The 21,129-nt window shown below is 42.2% G+C and overlaps 1 protein-coding gene, 2 long non-coding RNA genes and 6 other non-coding genes across 9 annotated transcripts in view; 7 read left to right on the forward strand and 2 right to left on the reverse strand.

Moving 5' to 3' along the window:
• LOC121608890 (F-BAR and double SH3 domains protein 2-like) overlaps positions 1-21,129 on the forward strand; it is an 86,641-nt gene that overhangs the window by 18,864 nt on the left and 46,648 nt on the right. Inside the window, exon 3 of the mRNA XM_041940311.1 lies at positions 13,503-13,548. Coding sequence (XP_041796245.1) covers positions 13,503-13,548 — 46 coding nt within the window. The remainder of the gene's footprint in view (positions 1-13,502; positions 13,549-21,129) is intronic.
• trnat-agu lies at positions 980-1,053 on the forward strand. Its single transcript has one exon. It is a non-coding gene; the product is annotated as a tRNA-Thr (tRNA).
• Positions 1,977-2,050, forward strand: trnat-ugu. Its single transcript has one exon. It is a non-coding gene; the product is annotated as a tRNA-Thr (tRNA).
• trnat-agu lies at positions 3,106-3,179 on the forward strand. The gene has a single exon. It is a non-coding gene; the product is annotated as a tRNA-Thr (tRNA).
• LOC121608891 lies at positions 6,683-7,690 on the reverse strand. Its single transcript, XR_006006977.1, has 3 exons — positions 7,602-7,690; positions 6,884-7,082; positions 6,683-6,740 (listed from the first exon to the last, which is right to left on the reverse strand). It is a non-coding gene; the product is annotated as an uncharacterized LOC121608891 (long non-coding RNA).
• Positions 9,614-10,621, reverse strand: LOC121608892. The gene is made up of 3 exons (XR_006006978.1): positions 10,533-10,621; positions 9,815-10,013; positions 9,614-9,671 (listed from the first exon to the last, which is right to left on the reverse strand). It is a non-coding gene; the product is annotated as an uncharacterized LOC121608892 (long non-coding RNA).
• Positions 12,549-12,622, forward strand: trnat-agu. The gene has a single exon. It is a non-coding gene; the product is annotated as a tRNA-Thr (tRNA).
• Positions 14,594-14,667, forward strand: trnap-agg. Its single transcript has one exon. It is a non-coding gene; the product is annotated as a tRNA-Pro (tRNA).
• On the forward strand, positions 16,151-16,224 carry trnat-agu. The gene has a single exon. It is a non-coding gene; the product is annotated as a tRNA-Thr (tRNA).

Here is a 21,129-nt window from a genome sequence, read left to right on the forward strand (position 1 = left end):
TCAGCGTCAGTGAGCCAATGTGCACGCAAAGAAAAATTTGTTTGGGAACGGGACTGGGACTGAAGTCAAGTTATTGGTACTGTTCTGGGGACTCTCTGGAGAGCTCACCAAGAACTAGGAAAGTAGAAGGACTTCTTTCTCTGTGCCTGTTTTCGTTCCAAATACACCAGGCCAACCAATCAGCATCAAGGAAACCCTTAGTTATCAGCTGAAGACTGAGATCAGCTGATTAACTGATTCCAGCCTGGTGTGCTCCTCCTTGGTTGGAACGAAAACCTGCAGCCACATGGCCCTTTATGGAATCAGTTTGACACGCCTGATCTAATGAGTAAATGTCATTAGTGTCAGTGAGTCACTGCGCACACAGGCAAAAATTTGTTTGGGAACTTTGACCGAAGTCAAGGTATCGGTACTGGTATCGCACATTTTTTTGAATAATATCCAGCCATACTTCAGATGTCTTTCCAAACAGTTCTGGGGACTCCCTGAGGAGCTCCCTAGGAACCTTGAAGGACTTTTTTCTCTTTGCATTTGCACTGCCAATAGGAACGCTGAAGTGATGTATGTGATGAGGTGCGCATCCCAGACAAGCTGGCGCTGAAGCGACACGTGGTGGGTCTGCCTGCATCACTGTGCCACTGGATCAGAGACTTTCTCACCAACAGGCCTCAGGTGGTGAGAATAGGGAACGCAACATCATCCCCTCTGATCCTCAGTACGGGCACGCCATTGTCTTTGTTTTGTTCCTTTCCTTTGAGGCTGTAGCTGTTCACACCGCTCACGTTTTACACAACAATGGCGGTTGCCAGTTTTACAGAGCTACAGCCCACTTTTTCACAGTATTATAAGTTTTTTTTGCATGTTCCAGCGAGCAGACAATATCCTCCAGATGTTTTCACCTGGACATTAGTTGGGTTTCTGAAGGAAAAGCTGTTTGAACACCTTCTTTTTTTCGAGGCAGTGGCCACATGTGTCAGTAGGCGCTGTGGCTTAGTTGGTTAAAGCGCCTGTCTAGTAAACAGGAGATCCTGGGTTCGAATCCCAGCAGTGCCTTTTCCAGAGGTCACTTGCACTGGTGAGATTGTGGATCAGCGGTTTTCATTAGGGCTGAGCACTGAACTTCATTCTGTACCAGCTGTCAATACCTAATAAATAAATCTCATCAGCGTCAGTGAGCCAATGTGCACGCAAACAAAAATTTATTTGGGAACGGGGCTGGGACTGAAGTCAAGTTATTGGTACTGTTCTGGGGACTCTCTGGAGAGCTCACTAAGAACTAGGAACGTTGAAGGACTTCTTTCTCTGTGTAGGTTATCGTTCCAAGCACACCAGGTGAACCAATCAACATCAAGGAAACCCTTAGTTATCAGCTGAAGACTGAGATCAGCTGATTAACTGATTCCAGCCTGGTGTGCTCCTCCTTGGTTGGAACGAAAACCTGCAGCCACATGGCCCTTTATGGAATCAGTTTGACACGCCTGATCTAATGAGTAAATCTCATTAGCATCAGTGAGTCACTGCGCACACAGGCAAAAATTTGTTTGGGAACTTGGACCGAAGTCAAGGTATTGAATCATATCCAGCCATACTTCAGATGTCTGTCTGTCCAAATAGTTGTGGGGACTCCATGGGGAGCTCCCTAGGAACCTTGAAGGACTTTTTTCTCTTTGCATTTGCACTGCTAATAGGAAAGCTGAAGTGATGTATGTGATGAAGTGCGCATCCCATGCAAGCTGGCGCTGAAGCTACACGTGGTGGGTCTGCCTGCATCACTGTGCCACTGGATCAGAGACTTTCTCACCAACAGGCCTCAGGTGGTGAGAAAGTCTCTGATAAGTATTATAAGTTTTTTTGCATGTTCCAGCATACAGAAAAAATCCTGCAGATTTCTTCACCTGGAAATTAGTTGGGTTTCTGAAGGAAAAGCTGATTGAACACCTTCGTTTTTCCGTGGCAGCGCTTACAAGACATCAGCAGGCGCTGTGGCTTAGTTGGTTAAAGCGCCTGTCTTGTAAACAGGAGAGCCTGGGTTCGAATCCCAGCAGTGCCTTTTCCAGAGGTCACTTGCACTGGTGGAGATTGTGGATCAGCGGTTTTTATTAGGGCTGAGCACTGAACTTCATTCTGTACCAGCTGTCAATACCTAATGAGTAAATCTCATCAGCGTCAGTGAGCACCATGTGCACGCAAACAAAAATTTGTTTGGGAACTGGGACTGAAGTCAAGTTTTTGGTACTGTTCTTGGGACTCCCTGGAGAGCTCACCAAGAACTCGGAACCTTGAAGCCACTTTGTTTTCCGTTTACAGAGCCAAGGCTGTGTGCAGAAAAACAGATTTTTTTTTCTGCTCACACACAGAAGAGACAGCTAGTGGACTGTGAGGCACGATATCCTAAGTTTGAAATCCCATCAGTATCTTTTTTATGGTCAGCACCAGTTCCATTCAGATACAAATAGGTACTCTCCAATGCTGGATCAAGTACAGGAGCATTTGAAATGATCTTCAATCTGCCATATTGCCATGCCAAACTCATAGAAAAGTAAGGGGTTTCACTTAAAAATGTCAAACATCTGCTCATTTCAGCTCCTTAAAAGGGAGGATTTGCTGCTTTCCTAATTTACTATCATTATAATTGAAATATAATTGAGTTCAGGGACTGTCATGTATTGTATCATTCCATTAAATAAACAAAAAGATGTCACAAAATTCAACATAACAGGTATTTCATAACTAATAATAATTATCATAAAAATAATTATTAGTTGTAGCCCTACTTTTGTTTAATGTATATACAGTCTTTGAACTAAAATGCACTTTATACATCATCTTTCCAGTTTCCAATTTACTGAGATTACCAATGTCAGCATTGCTATCTGAGTTGGTAATATAGGGTGCTTCCACACTTTTATGACACCAACCAAATTACTTTGATCGACCATAAAAAATGCAAAGTAATGTGAGAGAGTTACAGTCCGCTCTTTCACAGTGTGTTACGTTTTTTTGTGTTCTCCAGCATACAGATAAAATCCTCCAGATTTCCTCAGCTGGACATTGAGCATTGAACATGATCGTTTTTTTCGTGGCAGCGGCTTTATGATGTCATCAGGTGCTGTGGCTTAGTTGGTTAAAGCGCCTGTCTAGTAAACAGGAGATCCTGGGTTTGAATCCCAGCAGTGCCTTTTCCAGAGGTCACTTGCACTGGTGGAGATTGTGGATCAGCGGTTTTCAGTAGGGCTCTGCACTGAACTTCATTCTGTACCAGCTGTCAATATTGAATGAGTAAATCTCATCAGCGTCAGTGAGCCAATGTGCACGCAAACAAAAATTTGTTTGGGAACGGGACTGGGACTGAAGTCAAGTTATTGGTACTGTTCTGGGGACTCTCTGGAGAGCTCACCAAGAACTAGGAACGTTGAAGGACTTCTTTCTCTGTGCTCTCTTTTGTACAGGTCACATGCACTGGTTTAGATTGTGGATCAGGCATTTTGAGTAGTGCTGGGCGCTGAACTTCACTCTGTCCCAACTATCAATACCTAATAAGTAAATCTCATTAGCCTTAGTGAGCCAATGACCACGCAGCTCAAGATCTACCATTGAAGAACTGCATTCACACTGCCAATAGGGATGCTGAAGTGACATAAGTCAGTTGGCAGTTGCTGCGACATACAACTTGCTTCTATATCTCTCCTTTTTTAAATTTCTTTCCTTTAAGGCGATAGTTACGAGCTGTTGTTCACAAGGCTAACGTTGTACACGTTTTTAAAATGGTGGTTGCCGGTTTTGCCTTGGCTCATGTGTTCAACAAATCAACATCCAGCCTGGACCAATCACTGTACCCTTACATCATTCAAGGTTCCTGTTGTTGCTGGGAGAGTACCTTTTCTGAAGTAGGAACTAAAAAGTACCTCAAAATGGTGTTGAGAGAATTACAATTGTTGTCAGTTCCTCTAGTGCAGACAAAATTAAAAAAGAAAGGGGGGAATTTTTCAACTGTTGTCAGACCTATGAATGTGTGTATGTGTAACCTTCTCATTGAAATGAGAGATGTGTGCAGTGTCTTGGTTGGTTGGGTAGAATTCCTGTCTAGCTAACAGCAGTTCCTGGGTTTAAATCCCAGCAGTTTCTTTGGATCTGAAAGGCAAAGTGCTATTCTCAGATGTCGTTCTGAATTTACAGTAGAGACACTCTTCGAAACGCAATACTTCGCTGTCTGCAGGACATGATTTGTAGCCGCAATGCATGACCTTCATTTATCCTTAGGATGAGAATAGGCTTACAGGACAACTCAGGACCACAGACTACTTAGCGCTATTACTTGAGAATAATGTTCTAAGTTCAGTAGATCTATTTTTAGAACAATAAGTGAGCTGCTCATTAGTCCTTGTGATTTTATGCACATTGTTTTTGTTTGGAATGTAAACATTGTAGGCACTTGAATGCTGATTAAGACTGAAACATGGGTTATGTTGTTGAGTTGAAAGAAGTATCAGTGGATTGGTAAATAGTATGTTTGTATACATAGGCATCAGTTAATGATAATTTACCTGTGAAATATTTGTGTTGCTCACAAGAGGCTCCATTCGCAATGACAGGGCTGTGATTGTCAGGGCTTTGTATTACAGCGAGTTGATACTGACATGAAGAACAAGAAAGGCTGTCCCTGCCAATCTAGTTTAGTTTGGAATGGAGCACAGACATCTATCCAACAGCAAGAGAAAAGAGAGCTTTAATGTCAAGTGAGTCAAGAGACAGTTTTCAGATACACACTAATGTCTGTGATCAGCGTCATCAAGTGTCATGTTACAAAGTAGGGTGACTTTGTTCAGATCATTGGAATGCGATCATGTTAGTGTTGGGGATTATACAGATTTATTCTTATCTGTCATGTGAATGTAACTATTATGAATTTAACCCCAAAATTCTTTTCTGGTGTAATCCATTCATATAGTTAAGAAAGCCACATGCCATTTAACTTTAAAGACATCACATAAGCAGTTGGTTTTCAGTTGTGCTTTGATGAGATGTTTTCCACTGTGTTCACACTGCTTTGTGCTGGTTTTCACAAAAGACCTGCCCCGTGTGAGGCTCGAACTCACGACCTTCAGATTATGAGACTGACGCGCTGCCTACTGCGCCAAAGCTGGGGAACAATAGTCTGTATGGCCGGGGGAAGAAGCGGAAAGAAGGGGAAGAAGGGGGAAGGAGGGGGGAAGAAGGGGGAAGGAGGAAAAGGAAGAAAAAGAGAGAAAAAAGGAGGAAACGAAGTGAAATGACAGTGATTATCGACTCTGTTGCCCGCCGGAAGTTATAGGAGTGAGTTTTTATGGTGATAGTTTGAGAAATACGTCCAAACGTGAATTTTTGCTGGCGTACAGTAGGGGGACTCTGGTTCCAAAGGTCGCCGGTTCAATCCCAACATGGACCATATCTCCACAAACCCAAACTCTTACAAAGTGTTATGAATCGTTCAAAAATCACTTAAAAATGAAACGCAAATAGGAACATGGGTTATTTTGAATAGCAACATTTGAGAACCACACATACACACATGTAACTTTGTGCGTTTTCTTTAGAAATAGATGCAATTTAAGGATACAATCTAATTAACAACTAATGGAATAAAGCACTGCAACAATGCAGCTGCCTTGTCTAGCTGACTGTACAATGTGGAACTACTTTTTGGTTCCTTTCTTGTTATTTCATTGTCTGCTTGAGTTTGCAAAAAGCTAAACTTTACCTGACTCCTGTTTTTACAGATATGTTTAGTAGAAATGATTTATTAGTCCTGCTGTAGAAATATGCATTTTATTAGAAAATATACACCTTAATTCTCTCTCATGCACACAATTGTAACCATAACACACACACACACACACACAAAGAAATTAATGAAAGAAAATGTATAAATAAACTGAATACAAAGTATAATAATTAAAGCTAGAAAACACTGCTCTACAATATATATACTGCATATACTAAAACACAATATCGACAGACTTTGCCAGGAACACACAATATTTGTCAGTATATACAGTATGTTATTTCTGTAATGCTGACTTTCCTGAAATACCAGACCTGTTACATGGGATGATAATTAAATTATTACAGCAATGGGCTGATAGAAGAAGCAGGCTATGGGGCATGGCTGTACAGGTGGGAGAGGGACAGGAGCAGCAGGAATAGAGGCAGCAGGCAGGTTGACTCCCTGCAGCAGAATACTACATTTTTGCCTCGTCAGTCGCTTGTTGTGCCACCGTCTGATTCACATCAAACAACTGCAGAGTAGTGTTGTGCATGACCGTACCATTACCCAGGACCAGCTGCCTGATCTTGCTGTAGTCTCTGAGAATCTGAGTCCATCTTGTCAGAGGTTAACTGCCTGTTTTCTAGGGCTCTTAATGTTACAGAGTCTGACAAAGTTGGACTCTACGAGACGACAACAGTCTGGCCACTTGGCAGGGGATCCTGTTGATGCTCAGACACAACATGTCATGCTCTCCACACCTGGTTTAAATTCTTTTTTACAACACCTGAAGTGTCCTGTTGTCAGACACACGCAGTGCCATGCAGTGTATGCCACTCGCTGCTGGTGGCATACGCAGAAGGTTCTGCCACAGGGCTTTGATGGTGGTGGCCTGCTGGTTGCTCAGTGTTTGTCCAGTTTGAGTCCTCAGCCCCAGCAAATACTCTGCCAGGCTGTCCACTCGGTCCATCCCTGGGACACTGCGCTCATCTACACCCTGATAAATATAAGAGTACAGCAAAATCAAAAACACACAATATCACAGACAGACAAATAACACATCTGTCAGAGTGTAACTTCTCACAGCATCAGATTATTGTATTTCTGGATAAGAAAAATAACCTCATCATGATAACTGACCAGAGTAAACAGCAGGCGGCTGAAAAGAGGCCCCGCTTCCTCCCGAGCACCCTGACGCTGTAGATGTTGACACAGTGAAAAGGGTCCCCTGAGTGGCTGAAAGCAGTGAGGGGGGCTTCACTACCAGGGATGCAGCCTAACAGTCCTGGTTCATCTATGGAGGCCCTCCGGAGCCACAGCTGGAGATTCAGGCTGTTGCCTTCAGATGGTAACCACGTGATCAATAACTGTAGGTTAATTTGTTGTGTTTGGTCATTTAAAAGACATTCATTGTGTCACTATTTCCAGGATGATAATAATAATCATCATCATCATCATCATAAGCACAATAATGATATTAAGAAGAACTGCAAGAGAACATGCTCTAACATTATAACGTTACTGTAAGAACATTGAGGCTAATAAAACGTTAAGTTTATGTATTGTTCTTTGAGGAAAACCAGCATAAAGTCAAAATTTAACTTGACTGAAATCGCACGCTAATATGAGGGTTATAATTATGCGTCGCTCTATGTGATTTTATCTGAATCTACACAGACCAGGACAGTAATTAACAGCGACTCTCTCTGCACCGACGTGCACCAAGACAGTAACGTTATGCAACGGCATTAATGCCGATATAGCGCTCGTCATATAGCGTAACAGCGTAAAGAAGCTAGCTAGCTCGTCGTCAAAACCAAATAAGCGTAAAATAAGTTCGCCAGCAGCAGAAGCTCACCTCATTATGTCGGCGGATGAAACCTGAGAGCGGCAGAAGCGGACCGGGACACTTGAAGCGGCTTCAGCCGTAAACACCGCGGCCGGCTCCCGTTGCCGGGTTTATTTTCGTACTGGCCGGAAGCCGGCAGGGATTGGCCTCGGGGAAAGATGGAAATGGCGAGCCGCGATTGGCCGGGGGAAAAGATGGAAATGAGGCGCCGCGATTGGCCGTCGGCCGAAAGATGGAAATGGCGAGCCGCGATTGGCCGGGGGAAAAGATGGAAATGAGGCGCCGCGATTGGCCGCCGGCCGAAAGATGGAAATGAGGGCCCGCGATTGGCCGGGGGAAAAGATGGAAATGGCGAGCCGCGATTGGCCGTCCGGCGAAAGATGGAAATGGCGAGGCGCGATTGGCCCGCGAAAGATGGAAACGGGGAGAGGCGATTGGAGGAGGGGAGCCAGTCTGTCGGTCCCCGGGTAGCGCCAAAGCTGGGGAACAATAGTCTGTATGGCCGGGGGAAGAAGCGGAAAGAAGGGGAAGAAGGGGGAAGGAGGGGGGAAGAAGGGGGAAGGAGGAAAAGGAAGAAAAAGAGAGAAAAAAGGAGGAAACGAAGTGAAATGACAGTGATTATCGACTCTGTTGCCCGCCGGAAGTTATAGGAGTGAGTTTTTATGGTGATAGTTTGAGAAATACGTCCAAACGTGAATTTTTGCTGGCGTACAGTAGGGGGACTCTGGTTCCAAAGGTCGCCGGTTCAATCCCAACATGGACCATATCTCCACAAACCCAAACTCTTACAAAGTGTTATGAATCGTTCAAAAATCACTTAAAAATGAAACGCAAATAGGAACATGGGTTATTTTGAATAGCAACATTTGAGAACCACACATACACACATGTAACTTTGTGCGTTTTCTTTAGAAATAGATGCAATTTAAGGATACAATCTAATTAACAACTAATGGAATAAAGCACTGCAACAATGCAGCTGCCTTGTCTAGCTGACTGTACAATGTGGAACTACTTTTTGGTTCCTTTCTTGTTATTTCATTGTCTGCTTGAGTTTGCAAAAAGCTAAACTTTACCTGACTCCTGTTTTTACAGATATGTTTAGTAGAAATGATTTATTAGTCCTGCTGTAGAAATATGCATTTTATTAGAAAATATACACCTTAATTCTCTCTCATGCACACAATTGTAACCATAACACACACACACACACACACAAAGAAATTAATGAAAGAAAATGTATAAATAAACTGAATACAAAGTATAATAATTAAAGCTAGAAAACACTGCTCTACAATATATATACTGCATATACTAAAACACAATATCGACAGACTTTGCCAGGAACACACAATATTTGTCAGTATATACAGTATGTTATTTCTGTAATGCTGACTTTCCTGAAATACCAGACCTGTTACATGGGATGATAATTAAATTATTACAGCAATGGGCTGATAGAAGAAGCAGGCTATGGGGCATGGCTGTACAGGTGGGAGAGGGACAGGAGCAGCAGGAATAGAGGCAGCAGGCAGGTTGACTCCCTGCAGCAGAATACTACATTTTTGCCTCGTCAGTCGCTTGTTGTGCCACCGTCTGATTCACATCAAACAACTGCAGAGTAGTGTTGTGCATGACCGTACCATTACCCAGGACCAGCTGCCTGATCTTGCTGTAGTCTCTGAGAATCTGAGTCCATCTTGTCAGAGGTTAACTGCCTGTTTTCTAGGGCTCTTAATGTTACAGAGTCTGACAAAGTTGGACTCTACGAGACGACAACAGTCTGGCCACTTGGCAGGGGATCCTGTTGATGCTCAGACACAACATGTCATGCTCTCCACACCTGGTTTAAATTCTTTTTTACAACACCTGAAGTGTCCTGTTGTCAGACACACGCAGTGCCATGCAGTGTATGCCACTCGCTGCTGGTGGCATACGCAGAAGGTTCTGCCACAGGGCTTTGATGGTGGTGGCCTGCTGGTTGCTCAGTGTTTGTCCAGTTTGAGTCCTCAGCCCCAGCAAATACTCTGCCAGGCTGTCCACTCGGTCCATCCCTGGGACACTGCGCTCATCTACACCCTGATAAATATAAGAGTACAGCAAAATCAAAAACACACAATATCACAGACAGACAAATAACACATCTGTCAGAGTGTAACTTCTCACAGCATCAGATTATTGTATTTCTGGATAAGAAAAATAACCTCATCATGATAACTGACCAGAGTAAACAGCAGGCGGCTGAAAAGAGGCCCCGCTTCCTCCCGAGCACCCTGACGCTGTAGATGTTGACACAGTGAAAAGGGTCCCCTGAGTGGCTGAAAGCAGTGAGGGGGGCTTCACTACCAGGGATGCAGCCTAACAGTCCTGGTTCATCTATGGAGGCCCTCCGGAGCCACAGCTGGAGATTCAGGCTGTTGCCTTCAGATGGTAACCACGTGATCAATAACTGTAGGTTAATTTGTTGTGTTTGGTCATTTAAAAGACATTCATTGTGTCACTATTTCCAGGATGATAATAATAATCATCATCATCATCATCATAAGCACAATAATGATATTAAGAAGAACTGCAAGAGAACATGCTCTAACATTATAACGTTACTGTAAGAACATTGAGGCTAATAAAACGTTAAGTTTATGTATTGTTCTTTGAGGAAAACCAGCATAAAGTCAAAATTTAACTTGACTGAAATCGCACGCTAATATGAGGGTTATAATTATGCGTCGCTCTATGTGATTTTATCTGAATCTACACAGACCAGGACAGTAATTAACAGCGACTCTCTCTGCACCGACGTGCACCAAGACAGTAACGTTATGCAACGGCATTAATGCCGATATAGCGCTCGTCATATAGCGTAACAGCGTAAAGAAGCTAGCTAGCTCGTCGTCAAAACCAAATAAGCGTAAAATAAGTTCGCCAGCAGCAGAAGCTCACCTCATTATGTCGGCGGATGAAACCTGAGAGCGGCAGAAGCGGACCGGGACACTTGAAGCGGCTTCAGCCGTAAACACCGCGGCCGGCTCCCGTTGCCGGGTTTATTTTCGTACTGGCCGGAAGCCGGCAGGGATTGGCCTCGGGGAAAGATGGAAATGGCGAGCCGCGATTGGCCGGGGGAAAAGATGGAAATGAGGCGCCGCGATTGGCCGTCGGCCGAAAGATGGAAATGGCGAGCCGCGATTGGCCGGGGGAAAAGATGGAAATGAGGCGCCGCGATTGGCCGCCGGCCGAAAGATGGAAATGAGGGCCCGCGATTGGCCGGGGGAAAAGATGGAAATGGCGAGCCGCGATTGGCCGTCCGGCGAAAGATGGAAATGGCGAGGCGCGATTGGCCCGCGAAAGATGGAAACGGGGAGAGGCGATTGGAGGAGGGGAGCCAGTCTGTCGGTCCCCGGGTAGCGCCAACGAGGCCCGTGAGCCGTGTTGCGCATGTGTGCAGTAGTCTGGTGGGGGTGGAAGTGTCAGCTGACATGCATGGGAAGGTGGTCTTAAACACTAAACACGTGCTCCAACCTCTTGCAGTAGATCATTGACAGTGGGAATTATTGCAGCTTTGTATGCCCTATTTGTATGCGCCTCTCCCTGTGCAGGATTTTAAAGACTGGTTCTGTCATTAAGAATTTCTCATGTCTCTTTTTAGCTATTAAATCCAGATATCGAAAGATACTCTGTTTAGAGAACAGACGGAACACAGCAGGCTTAACACAAAATGATGCCTTGGGAAACATTTGACAAGAAGCACTGCCCTATTTGTTTGAGCTGTAATTAGCATAGAGAGATTTGGCAGTAATTATGCTGTCTACGCTTACAGTAAGTGTTGTCTTCCTTTCTGTGTCTTCCCCCACTGTTTTCCACTGCTCGGTTGTAGCTGTTAAGTTTCCTCACACATTCTGTTTGGTGAGCTGAAGTTACAAAAAATGTTAGTACTACGGTAAAAATAATGTAATTCATTATTACATATACACTGGATATGTCCTTAGGCTAAATATATTCTGTGCTGTTTTGTTGGGATCAGGTAGGAGCATGTTTGGTAATTAGCTAAGGACAGTTATTGATGTTATTGATAAGATTATTAATATGAAATAATAATAATGGGGCACCACTCTAGATTCAGGGACCAATAACCAGAGTGGATAACGTCTAAAAAGGCGTCTTTTTAGGGGTTCATTTTACACTTATTTTGCGTGAACACTAAAGGGTTGAATCCGAGCACTGACCCTCAGAACCAGCTGTTATCACAACAGATATGCACAATTAATCACGCACAACTGCTCTTTAAATGTACCTTCTTCACCTACTTCTATGTATGTGATAGCTCTGTTTATTTTTACCTGTCTTTCTTCGTTTGTTGTCCTAGTTGTCCTTGTTTTAGCTGTGTGTCTATTTTTATCTTTCTGTTCATTGTTCCTGGAACTGTGTTTAATGTTGTGGTTCCACTGCATGGTATGGCTCAGCTCAGTTCACTCATGGAAAACCAAAAAAGAACATTGAACACAAACTTAAAGATTCCTAGTATGTGTACACATACTTGGTCAATAAAACTGGATTCTGGTTCAGATAGTAATCAACAACAGCAAACCCAATCACCCTCTTGTATCTCCCAATACCAATTATCAAGGTCTGCCCAGGCTTCTATGTATCGATTCCTGTATAACACAGATTTCAGAATTGACAAAAAAAGTAACTTTTGCAAAAACCCAGGTCCAAACCCTCCAAACAGGCCCTGAACAAGTGATTGAAATGAAAGCACCAAAATGAGTCAGTGAGCCCTAAACATCTGCAAGTGAATGAATAAAAAGACAATGCTAATGATTAGGTTAGTTCTGAGACCACTTTCACACTATGCCACTTTTTAAAATTTCTTAAGCACTTTCACTGTCATATATTGCTTGCATGAACACTGTAGTTTGGGGTTGCTATGTGAAACATCATCCTTTCCGAAATCCTCTCCGGGGCGCTGTGACTTAGTTGGTTAAAGCCCCTGTCTAGTAAACTGGAGATCCTGGGTTCAAATCCCAGCAGTGCCTTTTCTAGAGTCCAGCACAACCGTATTGAAAGGCAACCAGCTTGTGGTTATACTCAGGTCAATGTCTGTGACTGAGAGGAGGCACAACACAAACATCGTGAGTCACACAGGAGCACATACTTAAAAACAGCATCAGAAACAATCGCAGTATTTGCTCATGGTCTATCCAGAAGATAAAACTGGGATCTGGCCCGGTGATCACTTGTTTTACTTTCAGTGTTACTGTAGATACTCAGGCGGCTTTAGTTGGAGTCATTTACAGACAACTTGTTGCTAGTGAGGAGCAGCTTACTTTTCATATTGTACACAATGATGGGGATGATATTTAAATATAAGTAGTAGTCAAGTAGTAGTCCAAAGATGCAGACAAAATGTTGTGAGCCTGGTGAGGTCATCCCCATTATATATGCTGGTTTGTTCATTCAGCACAGAGTGCCAGTACATTTATCTGTCTTTGTGATCATATACCTAATGTTATGTTTTCCATTCTGCACATTCCCGGTCTGTGATAAGAACTTCCACTGTCTCCACTGCCAGGATGTTGTGTAATGAAGAGAGGGCAAGGGTACATTTTGACAGGGTTTGTGCATTTTGTGGGTCAGAACTGGAGAGACTTTATTTTTTCATTTTTTAGAAACACTAACTAGCCAATAAAGAGACAGAAAAAGAACCTGTAATTTCTCTTTTACATAATATTGAGGTCACTGAGTCCACTTGTGAGACATCTGAGGAGCCTGAACATAATTGTTACACTTGTGCTTTGTATAGTACAGAAACTACTAATGAAAAACATGAAATTTCCTCCTGTTTTTAATATGCACATTACACAGACAGTATACAAATACTTCACAACAAATTTCTATCTTTTTCTCTGTCTGCAGGAGCTACAGTCTAAAGAAGGGACAGCTGGAGAGGGACTATGCACAGGTAAGACTGTCTGGACTCTTGCTGAATACATTCTTAGCCGCACGTTTATAGAACTGATTGAGAGCTGTACGTGTTGCATTGCAGATCATCTTTTTAATTTGAAGTTAACTGCTGTGTAAATGCAGTCGCTTTGATGGTGGAGGAGGTTGACATTATGGACTTAAAGATGGGTTTTATGTGTTAGGTTGAAGTTTGTTAGCCCTCTGTGGCCTGTATTTTTAGGTCCAATATTCCTATGAGCCCAACAGTTACTGTAAGAATACTATCGTGTTGTAGATGGTATTTTTGTATGTTATTTTCAAGAGCACTTGGGGGAGGATTATAGACATGTGACTATACTGTATTTCAACCTTTAGAACTTTCTTAGAGCTCTACCGAAAAGTTTAGAAATTATGTATTGCTATTAGCACTTAATATTTTCAGTAAAGCATAAGATTGAAGATTGATTTTTGACAGCCTCTTAATAGGCCACTGTGGCTTACTTAGTTAAAGTGCCTGTCTAGTAAATTGGAGATCCCAGGCTCTAAGAAAGCACAAGTACTGTATGAAGACTTTAAAGCACACAATTCCAGTAGTGGATTAGCACAGGAACATTACTGTGATTCCAATTGTAGGAGGTCAACAACTGGCTTGTTAGTGCTCCTGGCTGTGTAATAGTAGTCCAAATAAATATGTTGTTGTCCTTGAATAAGTGTCCCTTATCTTTCAGGTTTAGGTAAACTGCTGAGTCAAGTTGTATCAGTGATATTGATAATGATCCCACAGAGGTTAAATACCTGGGACTCAACACCAGTCAGTTAGAACTGCATAAGCTCCTTAGATGAGAGGAAAAGTGTTTCTACAGCTAAGAACCTCATAAGATCGGAGGACAGTTGTCCTAGATTCAACTGTCCTTGGATAGCCTGAATGAATAAATCTTCACAGACATTTCCTGGTTCCAACTTCTTAAATGTGAGAATTTGTTGCTTTTCTTCCTGTCATTATACACTGAATCGCTTTTGGGCTTGTAATGTTTTTTTTTTCAATAAATTGAAGTGCTTAATGTGGCGCTGTGGCTTAGTTGGTTAAAGCGCCTGTCTAGGAAACAGGAGATCCTGGGTTCGAATCCCAGCAGTGCCTTTTCTACAGGTCACTTGCACTGGTAGAGATTGTGGATCAGGTGTTTTCAGTAGGGCTGGGCACTGAACTTCTGTCCGTACTGACTGTCAATACCTAATGAGTAAATCTCATCAGCGTCAGTGAGCCAATGTGCACGCAAACAAAAATATGTTCGGAGATTGAAGTCAGGTTTTGGGGACTCACTGGAGAGCTCACCAAGAACTAGGAACCTTGAAGGTCTTCTTTCTCTGTGCAGGTTTTCGTTCCAAACGAGGAGGGGCACACCAGATCAACCAATCAACATCAAGGAAACCCTTAGTTATCAGCTGAAGACTGAGATCAGCTGATTAACTGATTCCAGCCTGGTGTGCTCCTCCTTGGTTGGAACGAAAACCTGCAGCCACATGGCGCTTTATGGAATCAGTTTGACATGCCTGACCTAATTAGTAAATCTCATTAGTGTCAGTGAGTCACTGCACACACAGGCAAAAATTTGTTTGTGAACTTACTGGTACTGGTATCTCAAATTTTGAAGCCATACTTCAGATGTCTGTCCAAGCAGTTTTGGGGACTCCCTGGGGAGCTCCTTAGGAACCTTGAAGGACTTTTTTCTCTTTGCATTTGCACTGTCAATAAGAACGCTGGCAGTTGTTGTGGCAACATCACATCTGCGACACACAACCAACTTTATCGTCTTTATTTAGTTCCTTTCCTTTAAGGCTGTTGCTGTTCACACCGCTCACGTTTTACACAACAATGGCGGTTGCCAGTTTTACAGGGTTACAGCCCACATTTTCACAGTATTATAAGTTTTTTTTTGCATGTTCCAGCATACAGATAAAATCCTCCAGATTTCTTCACCTGGAAATTAGGTTTCTAAAGGAAAAGGCTGTTTGAACACCTTCGTTTTTTCGTGGCAGCAGCTACAAGATGTCTGCAGGCATTGTGGCTTAGTTGGTTAAAGTAAGTACAAGTATTGTATGAAGACTTTAAAGCACACAGTTCCAGTAGTGGATTAGCACAGGAACATTACTGTGATTCCATACATAGGAGGTCAACAACTGGGTTGTTAGTGCTCCTGGCTGTGCAATGGTAGTCCAAATAAGTATGTTGTTGTCCTTAAATAAGTGTCCCTTATCTTTCAAGGGGAAGGTAAACTGCTGTGTCAAGTGGTATCAGTGATCTTGATAATGATCTCACAGAGATTAAATATCTGGGACTCACCGCCAGTCAGTTAGAACTGAAGAAGCCCCTTGGATGAGAGGAAAAATGTTTCTACAGCTAATAACCTCATGAGATCAGAGAACAGTTGTCCTTGATTCAACTGTCCTTGGATAACCAAGGCCTGAATGACTGAATCTTCACAGACATTTCCTGGTTCCAACTTTTTAAATGCGAGAATTTATTGCTCTCCTTCTGTTATGTCATCATACACTGGATATTGTATAATGACACACATTACTGGTTTGTAATGTTTTTTTACAATAAACTGGGTATTTTACAGGGCGCTGTGGCTTAGTTGGTTAAAGCGCCTGTCTAGTAAACAGGAGATCCTGGGTTCGAATCCCAGCAGTGCCTTTTCAGTAGTCTGGGCAGTTGGAGATAAGCAAACATGAAGTGGCAGTGATTAACTACTTAAACCTCAGCCTCTTTCTCACATGCACAACCCACCCTCCTAGATATTAGGATCCATGTGTTGGTGCTTCAAACCAATTAGCTCTGTCTGTAACAGAGCCTTTATCATGTGGTCTGTGTAAAGATAGTCTGAGGCTTCCAGTTGGTGAAAATGTATCTGTAAATATATCCGGGAACTCTGGACAATGATTCACCAGACATTTTCCAGAGGTCATATGAGAAAAAGCACTTCATCGCACTTCTTGATATCAAACTGAAATGCTGCAGAAGTATAAATCCCTTGATGGTGGAGGTTATAATTACATCCAGGAAAAGGAAAAGGTGATGATATATGTCAGCTTTTGTGGCCTGAGAACAAACTTGTAGGTCCAAAACTTAAACATAAGTCCAGCAGTATTTGTGGCCCAGAACTACACAGTATATACAGAATCACACCTTTTCAAACTGGATTTAAAAAGGTTTACAGGATCACTGAACCAAATTTCGGTACAGTCTTAGAACTCTAATGAAGCCTGACCCAAAGGTTCAAGGGCATTATAGTGTTCCAGTTATACATGACTGTTTAGCACATTACTTGCATATGGATCGTAAGATCGACCTGAGACTCGTGCTCTCTTGCTATTTCTGTATTAAAAGCAATGCATCTACAGTGATTCAAGTCAACTGCTGCTTTTATGAAATGTAATCTTGACATGGCAAACCTAAACATTGCTTCTTAACCTACCATTGTTTGGTGCAGTGGTTTAGAAAGCTAGTTCCTTTCTTGTAAACAGGAGAATCGGTGTTCAAATCTCAGCAGTGCTTCCTTTTTTACAGTACATTACTGTAGTTGAAGAGATTGCTGGAAATGTTAAGAACCAAATATACAGAATATCAGTACTCTCCTAAAACTTCACCACAAGCCTCAGAAGTTCTGAAATAAGTGCTCAAAGTTTGCGGTTAAACTGTTAAGGACTTACAGATTAAACTTAAACTGTTTAAATAATGGTTCAGGGTTTTTTTTTTTTGTTTCAGGCTACCAGCCATAGTCAGAGTTGAGCAGTTGAGCAACTGTCTAAACCGCCCACAGTCCTAAACTGCCACTTTGCTTTGTAGAGCCCAGTCTGCCACACACAAAGCCCCAAGTTAAAGTTTGGCGTAGCAGAAGTAATAATTTGCAAACTCCTTGAAATGTCCTCATGCAATTAGAACACCTTGTATACAGACAGCATGCTTTAATACATTTTTAAGACATGATCCCTGACACAAACTAAGGTATAACAGATGGATACATTTTATCTTAGTATTTTAATTTTGGTCCAGTCATTGTGCCTCTTCTTTTTGTACTGAAGTCAAATTCTAAAAATATTATATAATACAGTAATTGTATTGATACTGTACTGTATATGACCTGCTGATTTCTTTTGGAATTAATTCTTCAGATGAATAATAGCATACAGCTGTGCTGCATGTCACATTTGGTTTCACTTCCCATATTCCTATACACAGATGTTTCAGTAATTCTTTCTCCCTCGTTCTCTCTTCCTGTTTTCATCAACTTATTTTTATTTTTGAAGTTTTACATTGTGACATTGTGAACATTTAACTCACTTGACATATCATGTTTCTGCTCTGAGAGAAGAAGAAGACCAATTGAAAAAAAGGCCTTCTTATTATTAATATTATTATTACAGGTTTATTGGCAGTTGGCAAACATCTGGTTTTGTTTCCAGTTTACAACCACAATCTCTCTTCCTCTTTTTCTTACTGAGGGTTTAATGCCAGGTAGCCCTAATTAACAGAGTTTAAGCTCAAAACGCTGTGCTTCTCATTCAGTAGCTCCTAGGGAGATTAGCATTTAGTACAATTGTCTCACATTTTATATACAAAATGATTAAGGAGAAAATAGAGAGGTTAATTAATAATGAAAATAATCATTAGTTGCAGCTATTACATCTGCTACCGGTCTTATATCAAGGAAGGATTTGCTTGTCCATACTGCTTTAAAATGCTACTCTAAAGTATATTTTAATATATTGTACTTCTAGAGGCAATGAAAATGAATCGTTGAGTTAAAATAATGTTTGTTGAAACATGGCCTTTGATCCCTTAAAAAATACAGTTATTTGGAGCTAAGTGCATACATGATCCAGTATTCAGATTTGAGGGAAGATATTTTCAAGTGTTTTCTTTTCTAAATGTGTGCGAGAGTGACTTCTTCCTTACCACGATTTTATTTTCACCCATTAGACAGCCGCTTTGTAGTGTGCTGCTGAACTTTCAGGACACACACAGCCAAAACACATTTCCCAGTAGAAGGCTGTGTCAGCAAACTGCTCTTACCAAGCATTAGTTGAGCGGTGTTTAAGTAGAAAGCATGCAGTGCCTCCCAACAGCACTGTGTCTGATTTCTGTCGTATGTCGGTGCTGGTCAGCTTAAGCTCCCCTTCACATGCACATTCACACACACATTCATATAGAGACCACGAGAAACACTCTCACCAGCAAAAAATCTTCCTGTGTCTCAATGAAAAATGTTGCAGTACATTGCCCATACATACAAACCTTACTCTATGCAGCTGTCTTCACAACTCAGCCTTGTTTTTTAGCCCTCATGTCCTCATCATACATATATACATGAGAGATGGAGAGAGTGAAGAAGATGGGGAGAGAGGGGAGAAAAGTGCTTGTTTGCATGTCTTCATTTGCATGTGGCTTGAATGATTAAATGAGAGTCTGCTGTGGTCAACCCCTCTGGTTTCATGCTCTCATTATCTCCCCCTCTCCCTCACCCTTTTTTGCTTTCTCTCCATCTCTCTCCATTCTCTCTCAGCGCTGTCTTGTTCACCTTAGAAATAGAGGTTGCCTAGCAACATACCCCCCACTCAGTAGGACAATGGATTCCTTCCTAATTGTAGGTGTGTGCACACATGTGTGTATTCATGTGTGGGAATGTCTGAGCACGGTGATTTCTTATATAAATCCATGCTGAATGGGACATGCGATAAGCAAACTCATTCTTTGCTTCCCTTACTCTTATCACAGTAGCATTTCATTATGGCAAGTCTGCCCTTGCCTCTTGTCTCTCGCTCCATTAGACACTCAGTTAGTCTACCACTGGCACTTACTCATGGAAACTCCACTCACTCATTGGCCCCCTCCTGGTGATACAGACAGAAATCCAGCCAATCAGCTGCTCCAACAGAGAGACAGACAGAGAGAAAGTGAGAGGAAGGGGGTGAGATGGAGGGGCAGAGAAAGAAATAGACATGAGCAGCAAAATAGTGAAAGAGCTCTAGAGAGAGAGCAGAGTAAGAAAGAAGGTGAAGATGCTGTTGTTTAGCCTTTGTCCTTTAACTGTGTCAGATCAGACGCCCCCTCTGTGAAGGTGTCAGCCACAATTACCAGCCGTCAATCTAAAGCTCAGTGTTTTCTGTGCCTGAGTTAGCTTGTGAACATTAGCTATTTGTCCTGTATTCCCCTCCCACCATCAACATTACTGAAATAGTTTTAGGCTGGGGTCACACTTCACTGTACTGCCCAAAAAGGCCAGCCTGCTGTCGGTTTCCTTCTGCGCACCCACAGTGCACTGTTACATATAAAACAGCCTTAATATTATGGGTGTGCTTCATGGTCTTTAAGATCTCTGTCTCTGTCTTCTTTCCATACATTGGCACACATCTTATAAAACAATACCTTATGTACAGTACAAATCCATTATAGCCCACTTATTAATTATGTATTTGTCTCTAATCCATCCAATATGGCACCAATATTTGATTGATATTTGACCAGATGAATAGAAGGGAAAAGACATCTGAGAACAGGAGAAAGGTAGCTATAAGGAAAGTGACGATTTCTCTTTTATTTGTATTTCATCATCCCCTCTCACACATAAACACACAGATGTACATAACAAGAAAAACTTTTTTACAGCACGTCATTGCATTGTCTGTTGCAATCTTCTTTTTTGTACATAAAAGCACCATAGTTCTGCAGTCTCTCTGTCCCAACACGAACACAACACTCACACAAACGAGGCAGAGAGCTCCAGGGCAGAGCAGTGCAGACAGGAAGAGAAGGGAGGACAAATCAAATGTATTGATTGAGGAAGAAGCGGAGAAGGTAAGGTGGGAAGAAAGGGAGACACACAATGCAGGCATGAAGAAATCAGAGAGACCACAGAAAGAAAGTGACTGTGCCAGAGACAGGAGAAAATAAGTAAGTGGGGGAGCAAGACTAAACAGAAGGCTGAAGTGTCAAGGTGACTGTGTGTGGAGTTGTTTGGCAGGGTGTGCATTGTGCAGCTGAGAGAACAGTGATGAATGGCTGGAAAGAGCAGTGTTGTGAAGAATTAATAATGAATTAGGATTTTTCTATGATTTAATACAGCACCTCTCAATAAAGTTTGATCTAAAGTAATCATCAGCTGCTGTTGTTTGGACAGCTGAAACCTGCCTGGACAAATTTCGGGTGTGGAAAATGAAACAGCAAGACAACACTAAACATGTCATCCTGGAAAAGGCCGCCTTTCAGGCCAGTGAATACAGTTATGTCACCTTATTTTGAATTGTAATAGCAAGTGTCTCCATTGCACTTATCTGTAATTTAGAAAATGCCAGAAACAGTTGTGAACACATGAATAAACACACAGAGACTAGTTTACAATGATGAAAATAATCACAGGCTATGTTGCAGTTTAGTTTACCAGCTGACATGCTTAAAATACACAATATTCAGCCTTGCTTCCTCTTCCTTTTACCTTTTCTATGTCTATCAACCCTTCTCACACACATACATACACACACTGGTCTCAGGATATCCTGCTGTCTGGGTACCCTGTTTGCCACCCAAATAACAAAAACAGGA

This window comes from Chelmon rostratus, chromosome 7 (genome assembly GCF_017976325.1).
Source record: "Chelmon rostratus isolate fCheRos1 chromosome 7, fCheRos1.pri, whole genome shotgun sequence".
In the NCBI taxonomy this organism is placed as follows: Eukaryota; Metazoa; Chordata; class Actinopteri; order Chaetodontiformes; family Chaetodontidae; genus Chelmon; species Chelmon rostratus.